Genomic DNA, 21,868 nt, shown 5'->3' with positions numbered 1-21,868 from the left:
TTGACTGTAAATTACATTCTTATCAAGTAACAAGTACACAGGTTGTTGCTCACTTAGTCAGCATTGTTCAAAGCACCGATTTGAAACATTGTCATGAACCTCCGTCTTTATTTTGAAATTTATGTAAACTGTTTATTAAAGTGACAACCAAATCCAATAAATACAGAAAAGTTGATTTTTATCTTTATACAAAAATTTACCATGCTGTTTAGGCGTTCTACAGTTTTGCCGACTAAAATATTGCTGTGAACTTTCGTTCAAGTTCAGCAAATAGAATAAATTGAAAAAAATATTAGAAGAAATACCAGTTAACAAATAAAATACACAAATTAGCCTCAATACATATTAAAACTTCTCAAGAGTCAGCCATGTGTACCTGACGCCTCTCTATTTCTCAGTAGAATGTCAATAAACATCCCACATCTCAATAATACAGTTATATTCTAATGCGTAAGTTACTTGTAATTCTACCAATGATACAGTTAAACTATGTTATGCGTATGATAAGAATACAGGTTCATAACAGATATAAACATAGCAACTCTGTTATCTTCCTGCTATTTGCTGCATCACTAATAACTCAGCTCTATACTTTATATACTAATAAGGTAGGCTATAGAGCTTATACTAATATAGACTAATACTAATAGATGGCTTTAATAGATAATTACTGTATTACACAACTTATTCTCATCAACCAATACATACAAGAGTAAATGAAACCATGTGTAATATGAAATATGAGATCAAGGAAATTAAAGGTGTTTGTAGAAAAAACTCTTATTGCAGATAGATTTCTAGCATTTAAGATATGCTTGTGGTGTGTGTCTTGTTTTGCCGTTCCTCTGTATAGATGGAATATACTTCATTAATAGATGGTTTTCTGTTTGAGATATTTTGGCAGCGTATTTTAGACAGCAAATGTCAAGATAAACTGAGAGTTCCTGTAAACTAAGAATAGAAAGTCTGTCATCGTATTCATCACAACTTGGCAGAGTTGTACGATACGAGTTATATGAATACGATGACAGACTTTCTATTCTTAGTTTACAAGAACTCTCAGTTTATCCTGACATTTGCTGTCTAAAATACGCTGCCAAAATATCTCAAACAGAAAACCATCCATTAATGAAGTATATTCCATCTATACAGAGGAACGGCAAAACAAGACACACACCACAAGCATATCTTAAATGTTAGTAACCTATGTGCAATAAGAGTTTTTCCTACAAACACTTTCAATTTCCTTGATTATCACACATGGTCTCGTAATTTGTATATTTTATTTTGTGAACTAGTACATCTTCTGATATTTTTTAACTTACTCTTTTAGCTGAACTTGAAAGAAATTCACAGCAATATTTTAGTTGGTAAGACTATAAAACTCGTAAACAGTAAGGTAAGTTTTTGTATAAAAAGTAAAATCAACTTTTCTGTATTTATTGGAATTGATTCTCACTTTAATAAACAGTTTATCAAAATTTTAAAATAAAGACGTAGGTTCAAGAATATGTTTCAAATCGGTGCTTTGAACAATGCTGACTAAGTGAGCAACAATTTCTGTACTTGTTATTTAATAGGAATGTAATTACAGTGAAGTCAACACTTTTTGTATTAAAGACAAAGTTTATTTCTTAATATATTTAACTTTGCTATTTTTCTATCAACAAGACATCTTTAGAACATTGAAAAAGAAATATCCAAACAAGAAAAGCTATAGTAATTGTATAGTAATTTGAAGTTGTCAGTCTTTTAAAATAAACTATGTCATGTGACCTTGCTATGCTTGGATGATCAGCCAATAGAATTTAACTACTTTTGGTGCAGGTGAAATGAAAGACTTCTATTCTTGTCAGATGCTAAAGTGATTACCAAAGGAGTGCTATTGAAAGGCTTGATTGGTTGGATTAACTACAGCCTAATAAGAGAAAGAATTGTAAGCTTTAGCTAGATCAGCTGTAGGTCTAAAGACATGGAACTGAAGAAGGTGGTTTCTCTGCATTGGCTGGTTTTTGCCTTTATAGTATGTCAAGGTAAGATGGTATTTCTCTCTTTGACTTCTCTCCAGCCCCGTGTATACACACAAATAGAGTTTTACCTTGTTACAGCTTCTTCTGATCATAAAAGAGACCTGAACACACTGCCTTCTTCGAAAAAAAACGATATGTATTAAATTTATGGATGTCTTCTAGTATGAGCTGACAGTAGTAATGTATTGAAACAGTTAAACTAGATTTAGCTATACCTGAATGCAGAGTAAGAAACCAAAGTCTTGTTCATGTTTTCAGCATCTACACAAGATGTTCCCTCAATTCTTCTGATGGATAGCTCAGGCTTTTCTACCATTGTGTCACCAGCCAATAAGCTCTATGGAAGTAATTTTAAGTTCCGATGTGTTGCTCCAGATATTGAAGATGAAGAATTTGATTTTGCAATGGAGCTTGAAAGTCAATCCGAGGATGGTTCATGGACTAGTGAGGTAATGGGCTGTTCAATACTTTCTATACTATATTTTCTATACTATTCTTTACTGTACTGATTTAGGCAGCGTTAAGCTCCTACTTGTGATGTTACTGCATGGAACTTTGGTAGTCCTTATTCAGGGAACAACACCCACAAGATGCCACTTAATTGCATTTTATTTGAGCCAAAGTTATTGCCTCTTCTGATCAGCAACTGGAAGCTGACTGAGTTCAGAGCTAGGGAGAAGTTTTGCTATTGTAACTGACCAAACATAAAAGAAGCCATAACAGTCAGTCAAATTATGTTCATTGTTCAAAGAAAGTATGTGGCTTCTGTGTCTTGACTCCCATTCAAGATAACAGTATACCACTATGGTTTGATACCTTCATTACCTTCACATAGTGTCATGTATACATGTTGCAGGTAAAATAGCAGAGTAACCAATCAACGTGCTGTTTGTAATTTGTACCCATCTCATGTTATAACATTGTTAATGTTCTTATAGATTAACTTGTATATTTCATTTGGTCAATATAGCTTAAAACATCTAACAAAAATGTTCATGGTTTTGGTAGGGTCTCTCGCTATACCGCAGTTTGGAATCATTCTATCAGTTGTAATACATTGATTGTGTGTCAATACCCTGAGTACGCGATAGAAAAAGACATGTTCATCTCACCATATTGCAGTTTCTCCTATTTCTGTTCTATAAATAATTTAGAAGGTTGAAAAAAGGATATAAAATTCATTGCTGCCCTCTCTAACTATGATAATAAAAACAAACATCTAATAGGTTGTGGTAAGTTATCTTGTAAAATCAAAATTTCATTTGACTCGCAAAGTCAAGTATGAAGAGTTTGCTGGTTGTACAGGTTTATTGTTTTACATCCTTGAGAGTTGTGTTCTCGACACCAAATGTTGAGTTGACTTAAACAAAAATAACTGCTAAAGATTGATTTTGTTTTAGGGTAAATGCAGCTTCTTCTCATCTAGTTTTCGACAGACATCAGACATCCCATTTTCTTCCCTAGGCATAGCAGCAGATGCCATAACATGTGACGAAAACTTTCAGTTCTCTGATTTTACCTTTTCCTTACCTCTAACTAGACAAGAGGCTTACAGGTGCAATTACATTTTGTTGACCACAGCGACTTCCAGTTATTCAACAGTTTTTACCCTAAAAAGTCACAGTAAGTACTACAGGGTTTATATTAAGAGTCATTGGGAGTAATGTAGGAGGTGAGAATCATAGTAGACACTGTAGGGCTGAAGTGTGACAGTAGTTACTGTAGGGGGTAGAGTCATTGTAGGTACTGTAGAGTGTAAGGAGTGACAGTATACTGTACGAGTAGGGAGCCACAGTAAGTAATGCAGGAGTAAAGACTCATTGTAGGCACTGTAGGAGGGTAGAGTCATTGTAGGTACTATAAGAGGATAGAGTCATTGTAGGTACTATAAGAGGATAGAGTCATTGTAGGTACTGTAGGAGGTAGAGGCATTGTAGGTACTGTAGGAGGGTAGAGTCATTGTAGGTACTGTAGGAGGTAGAGTCATTGTAGGTATTGTAGGAGGGTAGAGTCATTGTAGGTACTGTAGGAGGTAGAGTCATTGTAGGTACTACAGGAGGTGAAGAAGTAGAGTGATAACTCAAAGTAGGCAGCAGTAATATAACAAGATAGCGAGTCAGCAGATACAAATCGAAGACTATTTGTTATAGTCTTATACCCTCCACAACTTCTCCTTTACCTGTTTGTCTGTTTCTGAATCACTATTTTACAAACCAGACTGTAGTAGGTACATAAAATGCTATTGGCTGATCTATCGCTTAAAGGTTGACTTGCAACAAAATTCACATCACAGTTATTTGATATCAAAAGATTTACCATAACTTACTCTGTTGTGTTGTAGGTGCCAACTATGTGGAAATGTGATTACAAGCTCTTAAAAGCTAAAAACCCAACAGTTAATCGCAGCCACACGAGACCGCCGTAGTTTGGATTCTCTTTCCAAAACGGTTCAAATGTAACGTAGTTGTGGTATATGGTTTTTGTTTACACTTTCATGCAATCTTATTCGACGAAATATTTTCACAAATGTACTTTGCGCATTCAATAAAACCATGTCTATTGTTCTTGCGCGTCTGTTTTATCATCATTGTAATGCTGTCACTTTTAGTAGTGATATCTTATAACTTACCGTAAAAAATCATTTAATTTTTTTTTGAAGGTGTACATATCATTGTCTGATAATCATGACGAGCCTGTTGGTCACCTGTGATAATCGAAGAGTGCTGCAGAAATTATTTGCGAAGTATTGGGTCACATGATCAGATTACGACTTGCCGATTAGACCAAGCCGAAACAAAACTGTAAAGTAGCGAGCATCTATTTTGATACGGGGTTTTCTGTGAAACCCAAAATGTTTGTCATAAACTAGTGCTACGATAAGTTTTATATTGAGCTTTTTATTGGCCTTTCAATTCACTTGAAAACATCACGTGACAAGACAATAACCAAACTATAATGACTACGTCAGAGAAATAAAGAGATTCCGATCTACGGCGGCTTTTCGTTTTTGAGCTTTTAAGAGCTTGTAATCATATTTCCACATATGTGGCACCTACAACACAACAGAGTAAGACATGGTGAATCTTTTGATACCAAATAACTGCAATGTGAATTTTGTTGCAAGTCGACCTTTAATTAAAACAGATAATTGTAGTTGTATACTTGAGTACATCTACTAATACTTTTTTTCAGGTAAGCCTGACACACCTACGATACAGCTAAGTAACACTCCAGTGAATGAAGGAACATCAGTCACCATCTCCTGTTCCAGCAGTGGAATGCCTGCTCCAAAACTTACCATAGAATTTAAAGGCCTTGCTAAGGCAGTCTCTGATGATGGTAAGATGGAATCTGTGCGGTTGTCAAGTAGGCCTATGTGACTTGACAGAACATATTTTATTTCTTCGATGAATGAACATAATCAATATAATCAGATTCTTTCATATTTACACCAAAGAAAATAGTATAAAAAGAAATGAGAATATTTATGAAATGTTAGAATTACATGTCTGTTGTTTTAAGGAAATTTAAAAGCGCTAGCTTTGAATCACTGAACTAATACAAACTGTATTTTAATTTTAAATACTTCCGCATCTCAATACTTTGAAATGCTTCATGAGAAACAATAATTAACTTGACAACGCCATAACTTGTTCTACAGTTGAAGTGACAGCATCATCTCCCCTGCTCCAGAGTACTTTTGTATCCTGGACTATTGCCAGTGCTGATTCCTCCTATCATGGTTTCCCAGTCTCATGTAGAGTAACAGATCATCCTTATGGAAAAGTACAGTCAGAAGTTATCCTCAACGTTGTATGTAAGTAACTCAATGATAGATCTAGTTATTCACTAGTTTGGGGGTGTGCCAGATACCTTGCTACCCTCTCGCTAGCTCTCCATGTAGAGTAAAAGAAATAGTGGGTATGTGTCACGCAAAGCCGATCACAGTCTCTATCGAAAAAAGGAAGCTGGTAGTTAGTTACATTATATCTAGTAAAGAAACTCGATTTGAACTCCATTTTTCCTCCTTCCTTCCTGTTGTACCCAGAACCACTATTAATGGAAAACAACATTCTCTAATAGTTAAATTACTGATTAGCAAGTCCTTGTCTCTCTCAAGCCCTAAGATATGTGTGTGCAAGGATTCTGTTTATATGCTTCATATCAGAGGATATCAATAAACATCCCACACCTCAATAATACAGTTATATTTTAATATGAAAGTTACTTGTAGTTCTACCAATGATACAGTTAAACTATGTCATCTGTATGATAAGGTCACAAGTTTATAAGAGATATAAACATGACAACTCTATTATCTACCTGCTGTTCACTGCCTCACTAATAACTCAGCTATTTATGATCTGTATACGGTGAATGTATAAAGTAGAGATGGTACACTAGATAAAACACATTGACTATACAGAGTAGAGATGGTACACTAGATAGGGATTCAGTAAATGTATAAAGTATAGATGGTACACTAGATAAAACACATTGGCTATACAGAGTAGAGATGGTACACTAGATAGAAATACATTGGCTATATAATGTACAGGTAGTAAACTATATAGAAATACATTGACTATACAGAGTAGAGATGGTACACTAGATAGAAATACATTGACTATATAATGTACAGGTAGTAAACTGTATAGAAATACATTGACTTTACAGAGTAGAGATGGTACACTAAATAGAAATACAGTAAATGTATAAAGTATAGATGGTACACTATATAGAAATACATTGACTATATAGAATAGAGATTGTACACTAGATAGAAATGCATTGACTATATAATTTACAAGTAGTAAACTATCTAGGAATACAGTGACTACAGATTGGAGATAGTATGCTAAATATAAATACACCTGCACAGCTATTTTTGTTGTTTTAGATGGTCCCAAACCAAATTATGATGAACCACAAAAAATGACTTATGACAAGCAGTCCGGTGTTGATTTAGTTTTGGATGGTACAATGAAAGGCTACCCAGAGCCAGAATACAAGTGGTATTTTAGTAGTTCTAATACCACCCTGGCAACTACAGCCTTGTTGACTGTGTCACAGGTAAAATAATTGCATCAACTTCAGGATCCAATGACTAGTGGTACCAATATTTTTTGACTTACAAATCTTATTATTTGCAAAGCTCTTATTTTTTTATAATTGTTTCATTTTATTGCAGAGCAACTTGATTTTTGTCTCAAAACCATTTCTCTGGCCATCCATGAACTACAAGCTGTAAGCAAATGTATCAGCTATGAGAAATGTAGATAAGTTCTTCAGCTGTTTGCGCTGCCGAGGTGTTGGGCTGCCCAAGAGATTCTCAGGTCTCAAGAGTCTCAATACTTTTTCATGTCATTTCATGTACATCTCTTTCAGTATGTAGTGAGTGAACATGTTGTAATACATCTTTCCCAATTTGCTCTCGTGTGATTTGATAGAAAGATGCAGAGATAAGGTTTATAAAAGGCTCTCTTGACTCATCTGTATTGAAATCTCCGCTCCTCTCATGTCACAGGGTGTTGTTGTCAGAGTTAATTCCTGTGTTTTAATCATTATGACTCAGACAATGTTAAAACTTGTCATTTATTACAGGAAGAGGCTAAGGAACTTTCCAGCTCAGTCCAGTATAGAGTCATAGGGAAGAACCCGTCTACAGGAGTAAATGCCCAACTAGTTTATAATGTCATAATAACAGGTAAGAACTAACTCAATGATAATAATCCTCCACACTTAGCGACTGCAGCATTACACATACATAAACATCTACTCATGTCCTGCTCTGCGGCAAGTGAAGTAGGTTTCTCCGCTGCTGAACAATGTCAGCTATATGGGTAAGGATTCATGCTGTTTTATTTCTCCTATAGAAATCTCAGCGAAGACTGCAGCAAATGGTAATGCTTTCCTCTAGTCCTCTAGATGCTTTGCGTGCATTTGTTTGTTTGTTATTTGTATTCCAGAAGTTGTCATGTCTCTTCAGCAATGTACGTCTGTTGACTATTGAGTTGATTCTACCATATATGACCAAAGATTTGTACACTAACGTGTAAAGTTTGTGCATGCTGTTTCATTATGCTGTTTCGTTCCTATAACCTCTCCTGCTGTTGCCTGGCCGCTGTTCTACTATAGCCTGAGAACTAAGACAACACTGACAATATATTAGCTCTTTATGAACAAGCATCAATGGGCGGCTTGATTATATTAACATGGGTTTGAATATGTTTTAGATGGAGTTTTTACAACGACGGGTGGAGACAACAACCCATGTGAGTATTTCCCATACTCACCTCTATTATTATATACTTTTATACTATTCAACTCAACACAACTCAGCTGTGCAGGTTGTATTAGTTGAGAGAGTTTTTCAGGCTAGCCGACTGGCATAGATTACTCCGTGGTTACTGTATTGACTGGTATTGACTATACTATGGTTTCTGTATTGACTGGCATAGGCTTCTATGGTTATTGTATTGACTGGCATAGACTACTCTATGATTACTGCATTGACTGGTATAGACTACTCTATGGTTACTGTATTGACTGGTATTGACTATACTATGGTTTCTGTATTGACTGGCATAAACTACTCTATGGTTACTGCGTTGACTGGCATAGACTACTCTATGATTACTGCATTGACTGGCCTAGACTACTGATTAACACAAACTGGTCTATGATTACTGTATTTTTATCAGAATTTTTCCCATCAGAATCATCTGTAGAATTATGTGCAACGGAATAACAGTGAGTTGTAATCGCCTTAACTATTGCACAAGGTCAATGACCTTGACCTCTAAAAAGCCACACCTGTACTTGGTTATTGTTGTTACTCCTTAGGATTAATTATAATGACCTTTAACATAAAATTATAAGTTAGCTGTTACAGCTTTATTATCATCTGTTCCATATTTAATTGCACTAAATAACGTGGATGCTAAACATGTTATGATTTGTGGCATTTCCTTGAAGATACCATAAAGTTGCATCTCAAATCACGTGCCTGGGTATAGGTGACACAGGTGTACCAGGTTTCCTCGAAACTTAAAAACTAATGATATAAGACGTGTTGAACTGTCTCTTTCAGCTGAATCTGGATCAACGGGTGAGAAAGAGGGTCTCAAGAGTTGGGTCATAGCGATCATTGTGGTTGTTGTGGTGATTGTTGTGGCAGTCATGGTTGGAGGAATTGTCCTTTGGAGGCACAGAAAAGGTTCATCGTCTGTTAAGAAATCTAAAGCTGCACAGGCAAAACAGTCAGGTCAGCATCAACAAAAGCTGTTCTTTTTTGTATTTTCATTGAAACTAATTTGTTTAGCCTCTGTACCAGTTACTTCCGTAAACCTGCCTCTTAAAATATTTAATATACTCTCTATTGAAAAGACACAAGCCCTAAATTCATTTAATTATTTTGTAGGTGAAGACAGAAATGACACAACAAATTATCAGTGAGTAGTAAAGTTTAGCCAATTCTATGGCGCCTTACAGTGCCTCGCGTTGCGCGTTCACAACTCGAGTTGTACAACTCGAGTTGTACAACTCGAGTTGTACAACTCTAGTTGCACAACTCGAGTTGCCGTGTTGTACAACTTGGCCTGGGTTTTTGATGAACTCGAGTTGTGTTACGCAAAACTAACACGGGTTCGTAAAGAAAGCAAAGTGAGTAATTGGAGTGTCTCATTTACAGAAATTTAATAATGATAATTAAAATATGTATACATATTTAAATTATATATTGGCGAGATTTGCGCATATTCATTTCTATAAATATAAAGAGACAAAAACAATTGTAGAATGTAAAAAGCAAACTAAAAAACAATCTATATGAGAGCCGAGCAGCGAAATTTTTTTTCCAAACAGGTTTACATACGGCAGTAAAATTTTGGCTCATGATTGGCTTTAGTAACTGAGTTTTAGTAATCAAAACCCTACATCATTACATTGAAAGTCAATAGTTATAATTAGAGAGGAACACAAAATTCCAAAATTGTATTCAAAATGGCTTAAATTAATGAGTTTTAAGTGAGCGCCTCTTACGTTTTAACAGCACTTTTTGAATGATAACATCAGTTTTGCTACGTTATTTAGAATTTTGTGTTCCTTTTTTATAACTATTGATTTCTAATGTAATGATGTAAGTTTTGGTTACTAAAACTCAATTACTAAAGCCAATCATGAGCCAAAATTTTACTGCCGTATGTAAACCTGTTTGGGAAAAAGAAATTCGCAGCCAGCCGGGCAACTTCTTTTGCAAATAAAAAAAGAGTCATCTCTTTAGAATCTGACAAGAAACTGAATGAACACCGAAAATGAACATAGAAATTATTTCAACGGCGTTTAATGATGCACAAAAAATTCCTTATAGCTAGAGAAAAGGAAACGATGAGATGTTCTCAAGCCGAGTTGTTGAACTCGAGTTGCTGTTGAAAGAACTCGGCTTGGGTTTTGGTGAACTCGAGTTGTACAACTCGAGTTGCACAACTCGGCACAGTATAATTTTAATAATTCGCAATTAGTTCTAGTTTTACAGTACGTACATAGTTTACTTTCTATTAGCTAACGGGTGCCTATTGATGTACCATTGTTAATATAACCAGATCTACGGTTATGCTACCGTAATACCAATATATTGCACCTTACTTTTGAAAAGTCGCGTTGCGCATTCACAACTCGAGTTGTACAACTCGAGTTGTGACGCGCAACGCGAGGCACTGTAAAGCGCCATATTCAACAGCAACTCGAGTTCAACAACTCGGCTTGAGAACATCTCATCGTTTCATTTTCTCTAGCAATATGGAATTTTTGTGTGCATCATTAAACGCCGTTAAAATAATTTCTATGTTCATTTTCGGTGTTCATTCAGTTTCTTGTCAGATTCTAGAGAGATGACTCTTTTTTCATTTGAAAAAGAAGTTGCCCGGCTGGCTGCGAATTTCTTTTTCCCAAACAGGTTTACATACGGCAGTAAAATTTTGGCTCATGACTGGCTTTAGTAACTGAGTTTTGGTAACCAAAACTTACATCATTACATTAGAAATCAATAGTTTTAATAAGAAAGGAACTCAAAATTCTAAATAACGTAGCAAAACTGATGCTATCATTCAAAAAGTGCTGTTAAAACGTAAGAGGCACTCACTTAAAACTCATTAATTTAAGCCATTTTGAATACAATTTTGGAATTTTGTGTTCCTCTCTAATTATAACTATTGAATTTCAATGTAATGATGTAGGTTTTGATTACTAAAACTCAATTACTAAAGCCAATCATGAGCCAAAATTTTACTGCCGTATGTAAACCTGTTTGGGAAAAAAATTTTGCTGCTCGGCTCTCATATAGATTGTCTTTTAGTTTGCTTTTTACATTCTACAATTGTTTTTGTCTCTTTATATTTATAGAAATGAATATCGCCAATATAATTTAAATGTGTATATACATTTAAATTAAGAGTGTTAAATTTCTGTAAATGTTCTGTCAATGAGACACCCCAATTACTCACTTTGCTTTTTTACAAACCCGTGTAGTTTTGCGTATAACACAACTCGAGTTAATCAAAAACCCAGGCCGAGTTGTACAATTCGGCAGCTCGAGTTGGACAACACGGCAACTCGAGTTGTACAACTCGAGTTGTGAACACGCAACGCGAGGCACTGTAAGGCGCCATATTAATATGATTTGTATCACCGCTCATCACCCACTGAGACATAGATACTAAATTTTCTGGGTATCCATGGTTACCAAATTATTCATTGGCCACAACATCCCACAATCATTAAAGCTGCTTCATCTCTGACTAGTGCAGATGTCGGCAACCCGCGGCTCCGGAGCTGCATGCGGCTGTTTCATCCCTTCGCTGCGACTCTCTCTCTGATTTTGGAGTTTTTTATTTTTTTCCTTTTTTTACCATTTGCCAAGTAATTCGTAAAAATGCAGAAGTTTTATCACTAGATTTTGTAATATAATTTAAAAATTTGTAATTATGGTGATAAATCTAACATTGTCCTTTGTTATACGTCATTGTTTATGCGCCAATAAAACCGCCAAAATTACACTAGCCGGCGCAACTTGATTTTTTTACCCCAGGTAGGCAAACTATGGCGAATACTAAGAAAAAAGTGACAAAAGAAAATGAAAAATTTAATCCTACGTGGGCTGATTCGTTTGTTTTCACTGCTGATGAGACTGGTTCACCAGTTTGCTTAATACGTGGTGAGAAATTTGCAAACAACCAAAAGTCAACAAAATGTGACGCAAGATGCTTTCAGAATAAACGCGCAGCCTTTGCTCAAAATACCCAGAGGGAGATGAGAGAAAAAAGGCTGTTTCGGAACTGATGCGTAAGGCTAATTTTAGCAAGAATCAATTCAAGAAGTGGGTGAAGTCCGCAAATTCAACGACGTAGGCTAGTTTAGTGGCCGCTCAAGAAATAGCCAGGCATGAATAGCCGATCATCGACAGAGAATATATAAAAGAATAATTCGTTAAGATTTCTGAGCATCTGTTCACAAACTTAAAAATAAGACTGAAATTGTGCAGGAAATCAGATATATGCCGTCTGCAAAGATGGTCAAAGACAGGACCATACGAATGGCAGAAAACATCACCAGACAGCAAATAAAAGACATCAATAAAGCTGTGGCGTACTTAATTGCTTGTAATGAACCTAAAGAAAAAAAGTGATATCGAACAAACAGCGCTGTTCTACCGCTATGTAAATGATGATGGGCCTTAGGAAGAATTAATCGACTTAATACCATTGAAAGGCTAAACAAGGGGCGAGGACATCTGCGGGGCTTTGTTGAATTGTTTACGAGTCACAGAAATAAATACAACTCACCTCGTGTCAGTGGCAACTGATGGCACATCGAGCATGACAGGGCCACAGAAGGGTTTTGTTGCAGAAGTCATTGCAACACGTCACTGGACAGAAAGCTACTGGCCTTCCACTGTATCTTGCACCAAAAGGCCTTATGTGCTTAAACGTTTTTTTCCAGATTGCATAGATGTAATGAATGTTGTCATTCAGATCGTCGATAAAATTATGGTAAATGGTTTAAATCATCGTCAATTCCGAAGTTTATTGGACGAGTTGGAAAGCACGTATTCTGATCTTTTGATGCACAATAAGGTTTGGTGGCTCTCTAGAGGGAACGTACTAAAACGCTTTGCTGAATGTCTTGAAGAAGTAAAAACTTTTCTGAGCAGAAAAGGGCTCACATATCCTGAACTTGAACAGTTTAAATGGTTGGAAAAACTTCACTTCATGGTGGATATAACAGCGCACCTTAACGCGCTTAACACTGCCCGTCAGGGGAAAGGACCCACAGCCATGCACACACTGGAAGACATGCTGGCTTTCGAGCACAAGTTGAATGTATTTGCCAGAGATATACAAAGAGGCACACTGTCTCACTTTCTAAGTCTGAGAGAGTTCAAACAAGCTCACGACACGGTGAACACGGAATATTCACACTCTGCAATAGCCACAATGCAAACATCATTTGGGAAACGCTTCTGCGAATTCAGAGAGGAGAACCCACATCCTTCTCTGTTGCTCTTTAGATGGGTTGATCAATCCCACTTGAACATGACTGCATTTGCATGTTTAGTAAGTCAATCAGATCTTGAGTTGGATCTTGCTGACATTGCGGACAAAGAGATTTGGGTGTCCAAGTTTAAAAGCCTGACTGCTGATATGGAGGATGTTGTCCATCAGAAAGCCGTTTTTGCGCAGAACCACAAATGGAGCGAGATGGAAAACTTCCCAAAACCAAACAAACTAGTGTTCGAAACATGGAAGGCTATTCTCGGCATTTACATAAACATAAAAAAGTATGCACTAGGAGTCCTCTCTATCTTCGGATCAACATATGTGTGTGAGCGAGTCTTCTCCAACATAAACTTTAATAAAAACAAGCACCGCATGCGCCTCTCAGATGACAGCTTGGGATCCTGTGTAAAGGTGAAGGTGACGTCGTACAGCCCCGACATACAGACGCTGTGCAATGTGGTTCAGGAGCAAAAATCACATTAACCAAGTATAATAGCTTAATATTTTAATTGGCTATTTTGTATATATTCATATTTTACCATTGTTTGAATAAATTGTCTTTTATTATTCAGGTTGACAGCTTACTCACCGTATGCGACAAATGAGAGCACACCGGAGAAACGTAACACATTCGCTGCAGTTAGAATTTAAGTTCGGCATTTTGTTAAAAAAAGGACTGAATTGAACATGAAGTTGTAATTTTCCTTGAAGGTAACCTTAAAAACAATGAAATATTTTCAAGCTACGTTCAAGTTATTATTAGCTATTTTATTGTTCTTTTCAAAAGTGTAATTTTGTTTTCTCAACAATTAAATCCTTATACACATTATACCTTTTCGCTTTATGGTGTAAAAATGGTATAAAAGCATTAAAAGCTAAACAAAAACATTACATGTAGTTTTTTTTCAATTTAAAATATCAAAGGGGGTTTGTGGCACCCACTGCGTTCTTTCCTGCGGAAAACAGGTCCAAATGGTTCTTTGAGTGAAAAGGTTGCAGACCTCTGGACTCGTGGCTACCCACTGCCATAGCTGGGACTACCCAGTTAGCAAATACTTGTTACCTATTGTCATAGCTGGCACTACACAGGTGGCAAGTGGCAGTGGCTACCCACTGCCATAGCTGGTACTACACAGTTAGCAAGTACTTGCTACCTATTGTCATAGCTGGCACTACACAGGTAGCAAGTGGCTATGGGAGTGGGTATACCCAATGCCTTAGCTGGTACTAGAAAGGTAGTAAAGTACTTGCTATCTACTGTCATAGCTGGTACTATGCAGGTAGTAAAGTACTAGTTATTCACTGGATCGAAGCGAGAGTTGCAACATTTCTTTTTGATTTTCATGAGATTTATAGCCTCATCTGCTCACTTCCAAAAGTGGAGGTTGCCTCACCAAAGATCTTTGTTTTCAATAATTCTATCTACTGATTGGGATCAACTCTAACCTTTCAGATCTAATTTTAAGACATCTTTGAATCTAAGTCGCAGGCAACGAACTAGTTTGGTACCATTTTGTAAGCTGCTGGAGCTATGAGAAAAGTTATCCAGGCATCATTTTTTAGTTACAACAGTAGTGATGTCTTGGTAATTATTACAGCTTCTCTGACAATCTTTATGTTAAACCATTTCTCTGAAAGGAGTTTTTGAACCCAGCAGTGCCAGATCCATTTTCGAATGCACTTACTTTAGAAGCTTCATCATCACTCACTGCTTTGTTGGGAGTAGGGGATATCACTTTCATAACTCGTCTAGAGATGATTCTTCATCAAGTTGAACATAGATTGACAGGAATACTTGGTAAAACACATTACTGCACTATTGTTGTATAAGCTGACAAAATGCCTATTGCATCGGTCTAATCTTTTAGGTTTGTCAGTGATGGTTATACCTTATTTTCTTTTGAGAATACCAGGCGATTAAGTAGATGTCCGAAAGCCATCTTTATACCAGAGTATATTCCTCAATTATAACTCAAATCATAAGACGGTTCAATCGAGGAGCAAATTGAATCAAGATATTTTTTATGTACTCTCTAGTAATTTGCTGGGCTTTATGTATGGCATCATTTGTGGTATTCCTTATTTTTCTGTGTTGGTTTCTTTTTGTAGGAGAGCATCGCTCGGTGTTTTTCTATTTTTCAACCGTTCTTCAGTGGTTAGTGTGCTGGCATATAATCAGTAGGTCAGTGGTTCAAATCACAGAAGGATCATTAGTGCTGTTAGGAAGGGCATCTAGCCACAATTGCTCCTGTGCCAAATATCATGCATAGATGGTCACAGTATATTTAGTTCCAGAATAAATCTAGTTCAGAATAAATGGTCATACACGCAGCAGAGGGAATAAATCTTGATAATGAAATTAATAATTAAAAAACAATTATTCAAGACTGACTGGATTTCTGAAAGTGAGGCAGCAAACCATCATGATTTCTTCCTTAATTGTCTTCGGAAGGCATCAACAGCAAAATCAAAAGTGTGAAAGAGGTAGATTCCTAAAAAATAGTTTTGCAGGCCGCCCTCAAATTAAAGCTTAATTGAAGACATGTAAAGGTCTAAAATATAGCCTTTTATAGCTACATGTATATAGATTATATAGATACATATATTGTAAAGAAAACTGCCGGTTACCTTTACTCTCTACAAGGTAATCAAACGACAACACCGACTGTTAAGTGCCAATAAAATATATATTTACTAAATAAAAGTATACATACATAACAGGCAATCAACCAAGAACATACACTCAGAGAGCGTGTGCGCAGTACGACTCTACTTCAACAAACGATTCCTCTTCCTTTTATAGTTTTATTTACAGTCTATGCTACATCCTTTCTCTTTGCTCTACACACTGTTTTTTCTCGGTTTTCTTCTCCATCAATCGGTTTCCCTCTCGGCCAGTTCGAGGTCTTACCAGTGGCTGAGCTTTTGTTGGTATTTTGAAGGCTCGGTCCTATGACCGTGGTGGCCAGGAGGTCTATCGGTACAGGCCTGATCACAGCGCTCTACTGCTACAGACCAGTTAATTACAGCCATAACTAAGAAATGATAAATTATAAAAGTAAGTCAAACTCGTAGCGAAGGATGGAAGATGTAACGATGGACTAACATCATGAAGAAGAATTGGGTTGTAACCAAATCAATCAGACAGCCACATGCATGAGCCAACCAGTGGTCAAGATTTCAACCATGAGAAAAAGATCGTAGAGGATCTAAAATGGGAGAAGATGACATTCAGAAAGTAGTTACGTGCTTATCCTGCTTCGGCCGCGTTTGACTCTGCTGGCCCTGAATGCAAGCCGTTTCTGCTGTCCGACATTTTCTTGAAAATTATAGACTTAGATTCTAAACTACATGAAGCATTGGCTAAGCTAACGGGCAGTCCCTGCGAAAGTTAAATTTTATGCAAGTCTTGACATGGACTAGTAAGTCAACGTAGATCCGCATTGATGTAGACTTGCATCGATGTGGACTCCCATCTATGCAGACCCGCATCGACATGGACTCCCATCTACATAGACCCGCATCGACATGGACTTTCATTGATGTGGACTCACATCTGCATGCACTCACATCGACGAGGACTCGCATAGACATGGACTTCCATTACGTGGACTCACATCGACATGGACTCCCTTTTACATGGACTCTCATCGACATGGACTTCTATCGACGTGGACTCTCATCTATGTGAACTCACATTGACTTGGGCTCACATGAACATGAGCTCACACAGACATGGCAACAACCATGGCCAAATCTCAATATCTCTACCAGAAATACAATCTTACTTATTTGGTCATTTTACACGCGTATGAAAACTCGTAGACATTCAATTGATAATACTTTATGCTTGTGATACATAGGTCTTGTTTATCTCGTAAAACTAAGATGAAATAAAAAGCCAGCTGACTGGGAGTTGTCCAACCTATCTGAGCTTGCCCGCCAGATAATCTTCAATAAATTATTATAAACTAAATACATGTAGATAGTTTGGTCATGAGACTTTTTATGGTTTTCCTCTGCTTTTGTAGCTTCATTCTCTAACAAATTGTATACTTTAAACTTTTGACAGAGTTCCTCGGGCTACTTTATACAGTCACCTGAATCTCACACCAATATTTTCAACTTGAATCATAACACTCCTCTATAAAGAAAACCGTTTCAATTTGTGCCAGTTACATAAGAATTGTTAAATCTTTGTCAAGACTCACTAGAATAGTCGTAGTTCTGGTGGGGAAGGTGATGGTGAGCATGGTCATATATGACCATGGCCGCTATAAGAATGGCGCCGGAACCTAGAGATTGTATGATTCTCAGCAATACCTCCAGCATGACATAGGAAGTGTCTATTTGATCGTCTCCTCTGTCTGGCAGTGGGTAGTAGTCGAGCATGCCAAAAAATATTGTGAAGTTGCCGCAAACAAACAGTCCAGTTATAAGCATGCTCCTTACCTTCACATACGCTACCTGCAATGTTATGTATGCATGAATGTCTACTATATATTAAATACATATTGCATCATTAAAAACTGTCGGTTTTTAGAAAATGGCCTTTTTTGAACTGGTGTACTGTCAGTGACTCACTCATGGCATTTTCAATCTAAAGGCATCCTAAACTAACCACAATAAACCTTTTCAAGGCCACCAGCTCATACAGAGTTTCTTTACAGCCAACTATAGCAAACGTAGCAAATTATAACCGTAATAAACTTAATATATTGCCTTGTTTTAACCAGGTAAAATACTAAAAAAACTGAAAATACCAGTTAAAAAATACCAGGTAAAAACTGAAAGCCAGGTAAAATACCTGGTTTTCAGTTTTTTACTAACAAACAGCTCAAGTCTACATTTTGAGCAGTGAATTAATTCAAATGTGTTTATAACAACACATTTTAATAGAGGAGATCCCGAGCTTCATTTTGATATATAATAGGTGCGATGTCAAAGCATTGCCTAGCAACTACAGCGACATATTTACGGAAGCTAGTCAAAGTTCTAGAGCAGTCCATTAATTTTTCAGACTACTGTAAAATTATCAATTAACCAAAATATTAAAATTATTCATTGCTTTGCAACTACTTGCATGAATGCAGAGGCTCTAGAACTTTGGGTTCCATAAATTACGGGTCACAAAATATCTTTAGAGTACACAGCCATCAATTCTTCCACTAACTGACCTCTGCAATGACTGGAAGAATTGACAAATATTTACTATTTTGGTTCTTTCCTACAAACATGTATAACTGTTGCCGTGAATATTTTGTGATGTTATTGTCACAGCAAGAAGCCAAGTTGATTAACATAAAATGTACTTAAAATTGACCAGCTGTTTAGATGTTTGAATTAATTAGCCACTGAATGAAAAACAAAAAGAAAATCTAGGAAAGTTCCTAAGAAATAGCTATTTTATTTTCTCTTGATAGGATATTTTATGAAGAGATGGTAGAGAGGGAGGGGAGAGAGGAAGAGATGATACAAAAGGAGATGAAGTGATGTAAAGATGGAGGAGAAAGGACAAGAGAGAAAAGTGGAGGCTGCCTTCAGTTCCCGTACCGCTGGTAGAGTAACTGATGGAGTCTCTATCTGCTATCTATGGTACGGTAACTGAAGGCACTAGTTTTAGGAGAATAATTTTGTATTAGAATTATTTTTGTTATTGTTAAGCACAATCACACACTACCGATCACACCACTAGTGACAATCATGATCACTCACATGACAATCATCCTGATAGTCATGTGAGTGGTTTCCATAGAAACTTACACTTATTAGAAATATTTCCTAGGTGATAAATTGTAACACTATGTTACGGGGATCATTCGCTACAATTAGGCAATAAATGCCTATAAAACATTGTAAAAGAATTTATGTTTATAATGCAAACCTTGTTGTATCACTTCGCCACCTGCACTTGAAGCTGATCAGTTTTTGTTGTTTGACAAGGATATATGTTTAAGCAAAGTATGTAATTTACTATTTCGGTAAATCTAAAAATATGATAAGCAAATGACTTAATATTATTTTAGGTAATATTACTTAAACTATTGTGGAAGCAGTTGCAAAAATAAATTTACGAAATCGGCAACGGCTAAACATGCTGACCAGCCAAGGTAGACAACTCAACATTTAGTTTCACAATAGGAAAATTCTTTTCCTCCAATAGATTGCAAAACCTTTTCACTAAGGTTTTTTAAAACCTCTGATGGTAGACATTGGTAAGAGGATACAGGATGTTGCTAGTTATATCAGTCACATGTCAACAAAATGGGGAGTCACATGTCAACAAAATGGCGGGTATCAAACATATGAATAACCAGCTGTGCTTATTGCTGGGGAATGCTTAGGTATGGGTGTTCATTCTGTTATGATTATGATGAGTTCTTGAATAAAGAACAGGAGCAGAGGGTTAGTTTATGTCGTCAGTCTCTCATTTCTGGCTAGTACTAATACCTCCGGCCCTATTCACATTCTTCAGATGATGATAAGTTCTAACATCTCACATGCTGGTATGATTTATCACTTCTGTAGCTGGTAATTAGTGGGACAGATATCTGAAGATATTCTGTCAGACCAGTTATAATCTGTTATGACGATGTCTAGCAAAGACTACATCTAAACTCTGAAAGCTTGTACCGTCCATTTCAGTGCAATTAGTGCGTCTCAGCATTTAGCATGCTTCCTATCAAATATTTACTCCGGGTGTAAGAATGGGTAAGCACATAACTTACAGAATAGAAAATGCTGGTACCTAATGGTATTAGCTAAAAATGGCCCAGTTCTGGCTGCGTAGGTCACAGACAAGTAACTCAATGCATCGATGCTGCCAGATTATCTGCTTTGATGCTGCCAGATTATCTGCTTTGATGCTGCCAGATTATCTGTGTTAATACTGCAAGTCATATTTTTCAAACCACCAATACTTTTATCTTTATGTCACACCATATTTTTTAAATATTCTTTTAAAATGTTTTTAAAAGCAAAGATCAACTGCTGCCGGCAGTACAGTGTAATTAAGCTTTTTAGATGAAGGTTTAAATCTACAAAGACTCATATTTGTGTCATTTCTAACCCTTAACTTTAAGACTCACTATTAAACCATAACGTATGAGCCCGGTGATGCCCTGCTAACAGCGATGCCCTGCTAACAGCGATGCCTTGCTGACAGGGAGGCCCTGCTAACAGCGATGCCTTGCTAATAGTGATGCTTTGCTGACAGTGATGCCCTGCTGACAGTGATGCCTTGCTGACAAGGAGGCCATGCTGACAGTGATGTCCTGCTAACAGTGGTGCACTGCTAACAGCGATGCACTGCTAATAGTGATGCCCTGCTGACAGTGATGCCCTGCTAACAGTGATGCACTGCAGTAGTATATAGAGAGCAGATCTACACACAAAAGTGACGGATCCAGCGGGGGGATAGAAAAAGGGGGTTGTGAATTAAATTGGCTAGGGGTGTAGATTGAATCGTGTGGAGTTGAATGAGATGTTGGGGTTTGGGGGGAAATTGTGGTGTAGAGTAGGGGGTTGAATTCGAGGGGTTACGGATCCGCTCCTGGTGTAATCGGCGGATTATCTGTGGCTGAGTCATCCGATTAGCGGGGGATGAGTCATCCGATTAAACGCGGATTATCGCGGGATTAGTCGGGGGAATCGTCGCGGATTAGTCGGGCGAATCGTCGCCGATTATCGGTGGAATAGTGGGGGTGAATATCTGGGACATCGAGGGCTGGATGGTTTTCCGGAGTGGATCTCGCGGATTATCGAGGAGAGCGAGAGATTACCTACCGGATGAGTGAGGGGGTTAATATCTGGGACACCGAGGGGTTGATTTTCCGAAGATTGTTATATATTTGAAACATGGAATATATATGAGAAAGTGTTTATGTGTAAAGTGGAGAATGTTATATATTTGAGAACGTTGAATATATATGAGAAAGTGTTTATGTACAAAGTTATTTTTTTTGAAGATTTGATGTTTTTGTAATGTTGAAGCTCTTGAATGGTTAAGAATTTTAAGGATTTTTATTTTCGGTTTTTTTTATATATGTTGAATGAAAGATCAGTTTTATTACAAAATTATTCACTTTAAAAGATATATTTATATGTATTATTCATTATTTCCATCATCATTTCGTTTCAATAAAAATAAAATAGTTTATGTTTAACTTGAAATATATGAAATGTACAAGTAGATAAGTCACAATAAAGATAATATAGTATAAATGAAACATTGAATATATATAAGAAAATGTTCATGTACATTCTTTAAAACGAAGTGTACAA

The 21,868-nt window shown here is 36.7% G+C and overlaps 1 protein-coding gene across 5 annotated transcripts; it reads left to right on the top strand.

Annotated features, from left to right (window-relative positions):
- The first annotated feature begins 1,879 nt into the window (after positions 1-1,879).
- On the top strand, positions 1,880-19,662 carry LOC137393713 (uncharacterized). Of its 5 annotated transcripts, none has more exons than XM_068080381.1 (12): positions 1,880-2,033; positions 2,289-2,479; positions 3,431-3,653; positions 5,223-5,369; positions 5,692-5,847; positions 6,931-7,103; positions 7,635-7,737; positions 7,907-7,933; positions 8,267-8,305; positions 9,124-9,297; positions 9,454-9,484; positions 19,009-19,662. In XM_068080381.1, the coding sequence occupies exons 1-12, from the start codon at positions 1,973-1,975 to the stop codon at positions 19,076-19,078; spliced, it is 1,395 nt and encodes a 464-aa protein (XP_067936482.1). In that variant the 5' UTR covers positions 1,880-1,972; the 3' UTR covers positions 19,079-19,662. The 5 variants fall into 5 exon arrangements, with proteins under 5 accessions (XP_067936482.1, XP_067936481.1, XP_067936480.1 ...); XM_068080380.1 differs by lacking the exon at positions 19,009-19,662 and adding an exon at positions 14,158-14,270 and having other exon boundaries at positions 5,698-5,847; XM_068080379.1 differs by lacking the exon at positions 19,009-19,662 and adding an exon at positions 14,158-14,270.
- The last annotated feature ends 2,206 nt before the right edge of the window (positions 19,663-21,868 follow it).

Source organism: Watersipora subatra, chromosome 4 (assembly GCF_963576615.1).
Source record: "Watersipora subatra chromosome 4, tzWatSuba1.1, whole genome shotgun sequence".
NCBI lineage: Eukaryota > Metazoa > Bryozoa > Gymnolaemata > Cheilostomatida > Watersiporidae > Watersipora > Watersipora subatra.
The sequence above is the reverse complement of the archived record's forward strand: the minus strand, read 5'-3'. Positions and strand labels throughout refer to the sequence as shown.

Bases quoted from the DNA above. Each gene is read 5' to 3' on its own strand.
- LOC137393713 (XM_068080379.1), top strand. From the start codon at position 1,973: ATGGAACTGAAGAAGGTGGTTTCTCTGCATTGGCTGGTTTTTGCCTTT. The intron at 2,480-3,430 runs GTAATGGGCTGT...ATTTTGTTTTAG, and splicing joins ATGGTTCATGGACTAGTGAG to GGTAAATGCAGCTTCTTCTC. The intron at 9,298-9,453 runs GTCAGCATCAAC...ATTATTTTGTAG, and splicing joins TGCACAGGCAAAACAGTCAG to GTGAAGACAGAAATGACACA.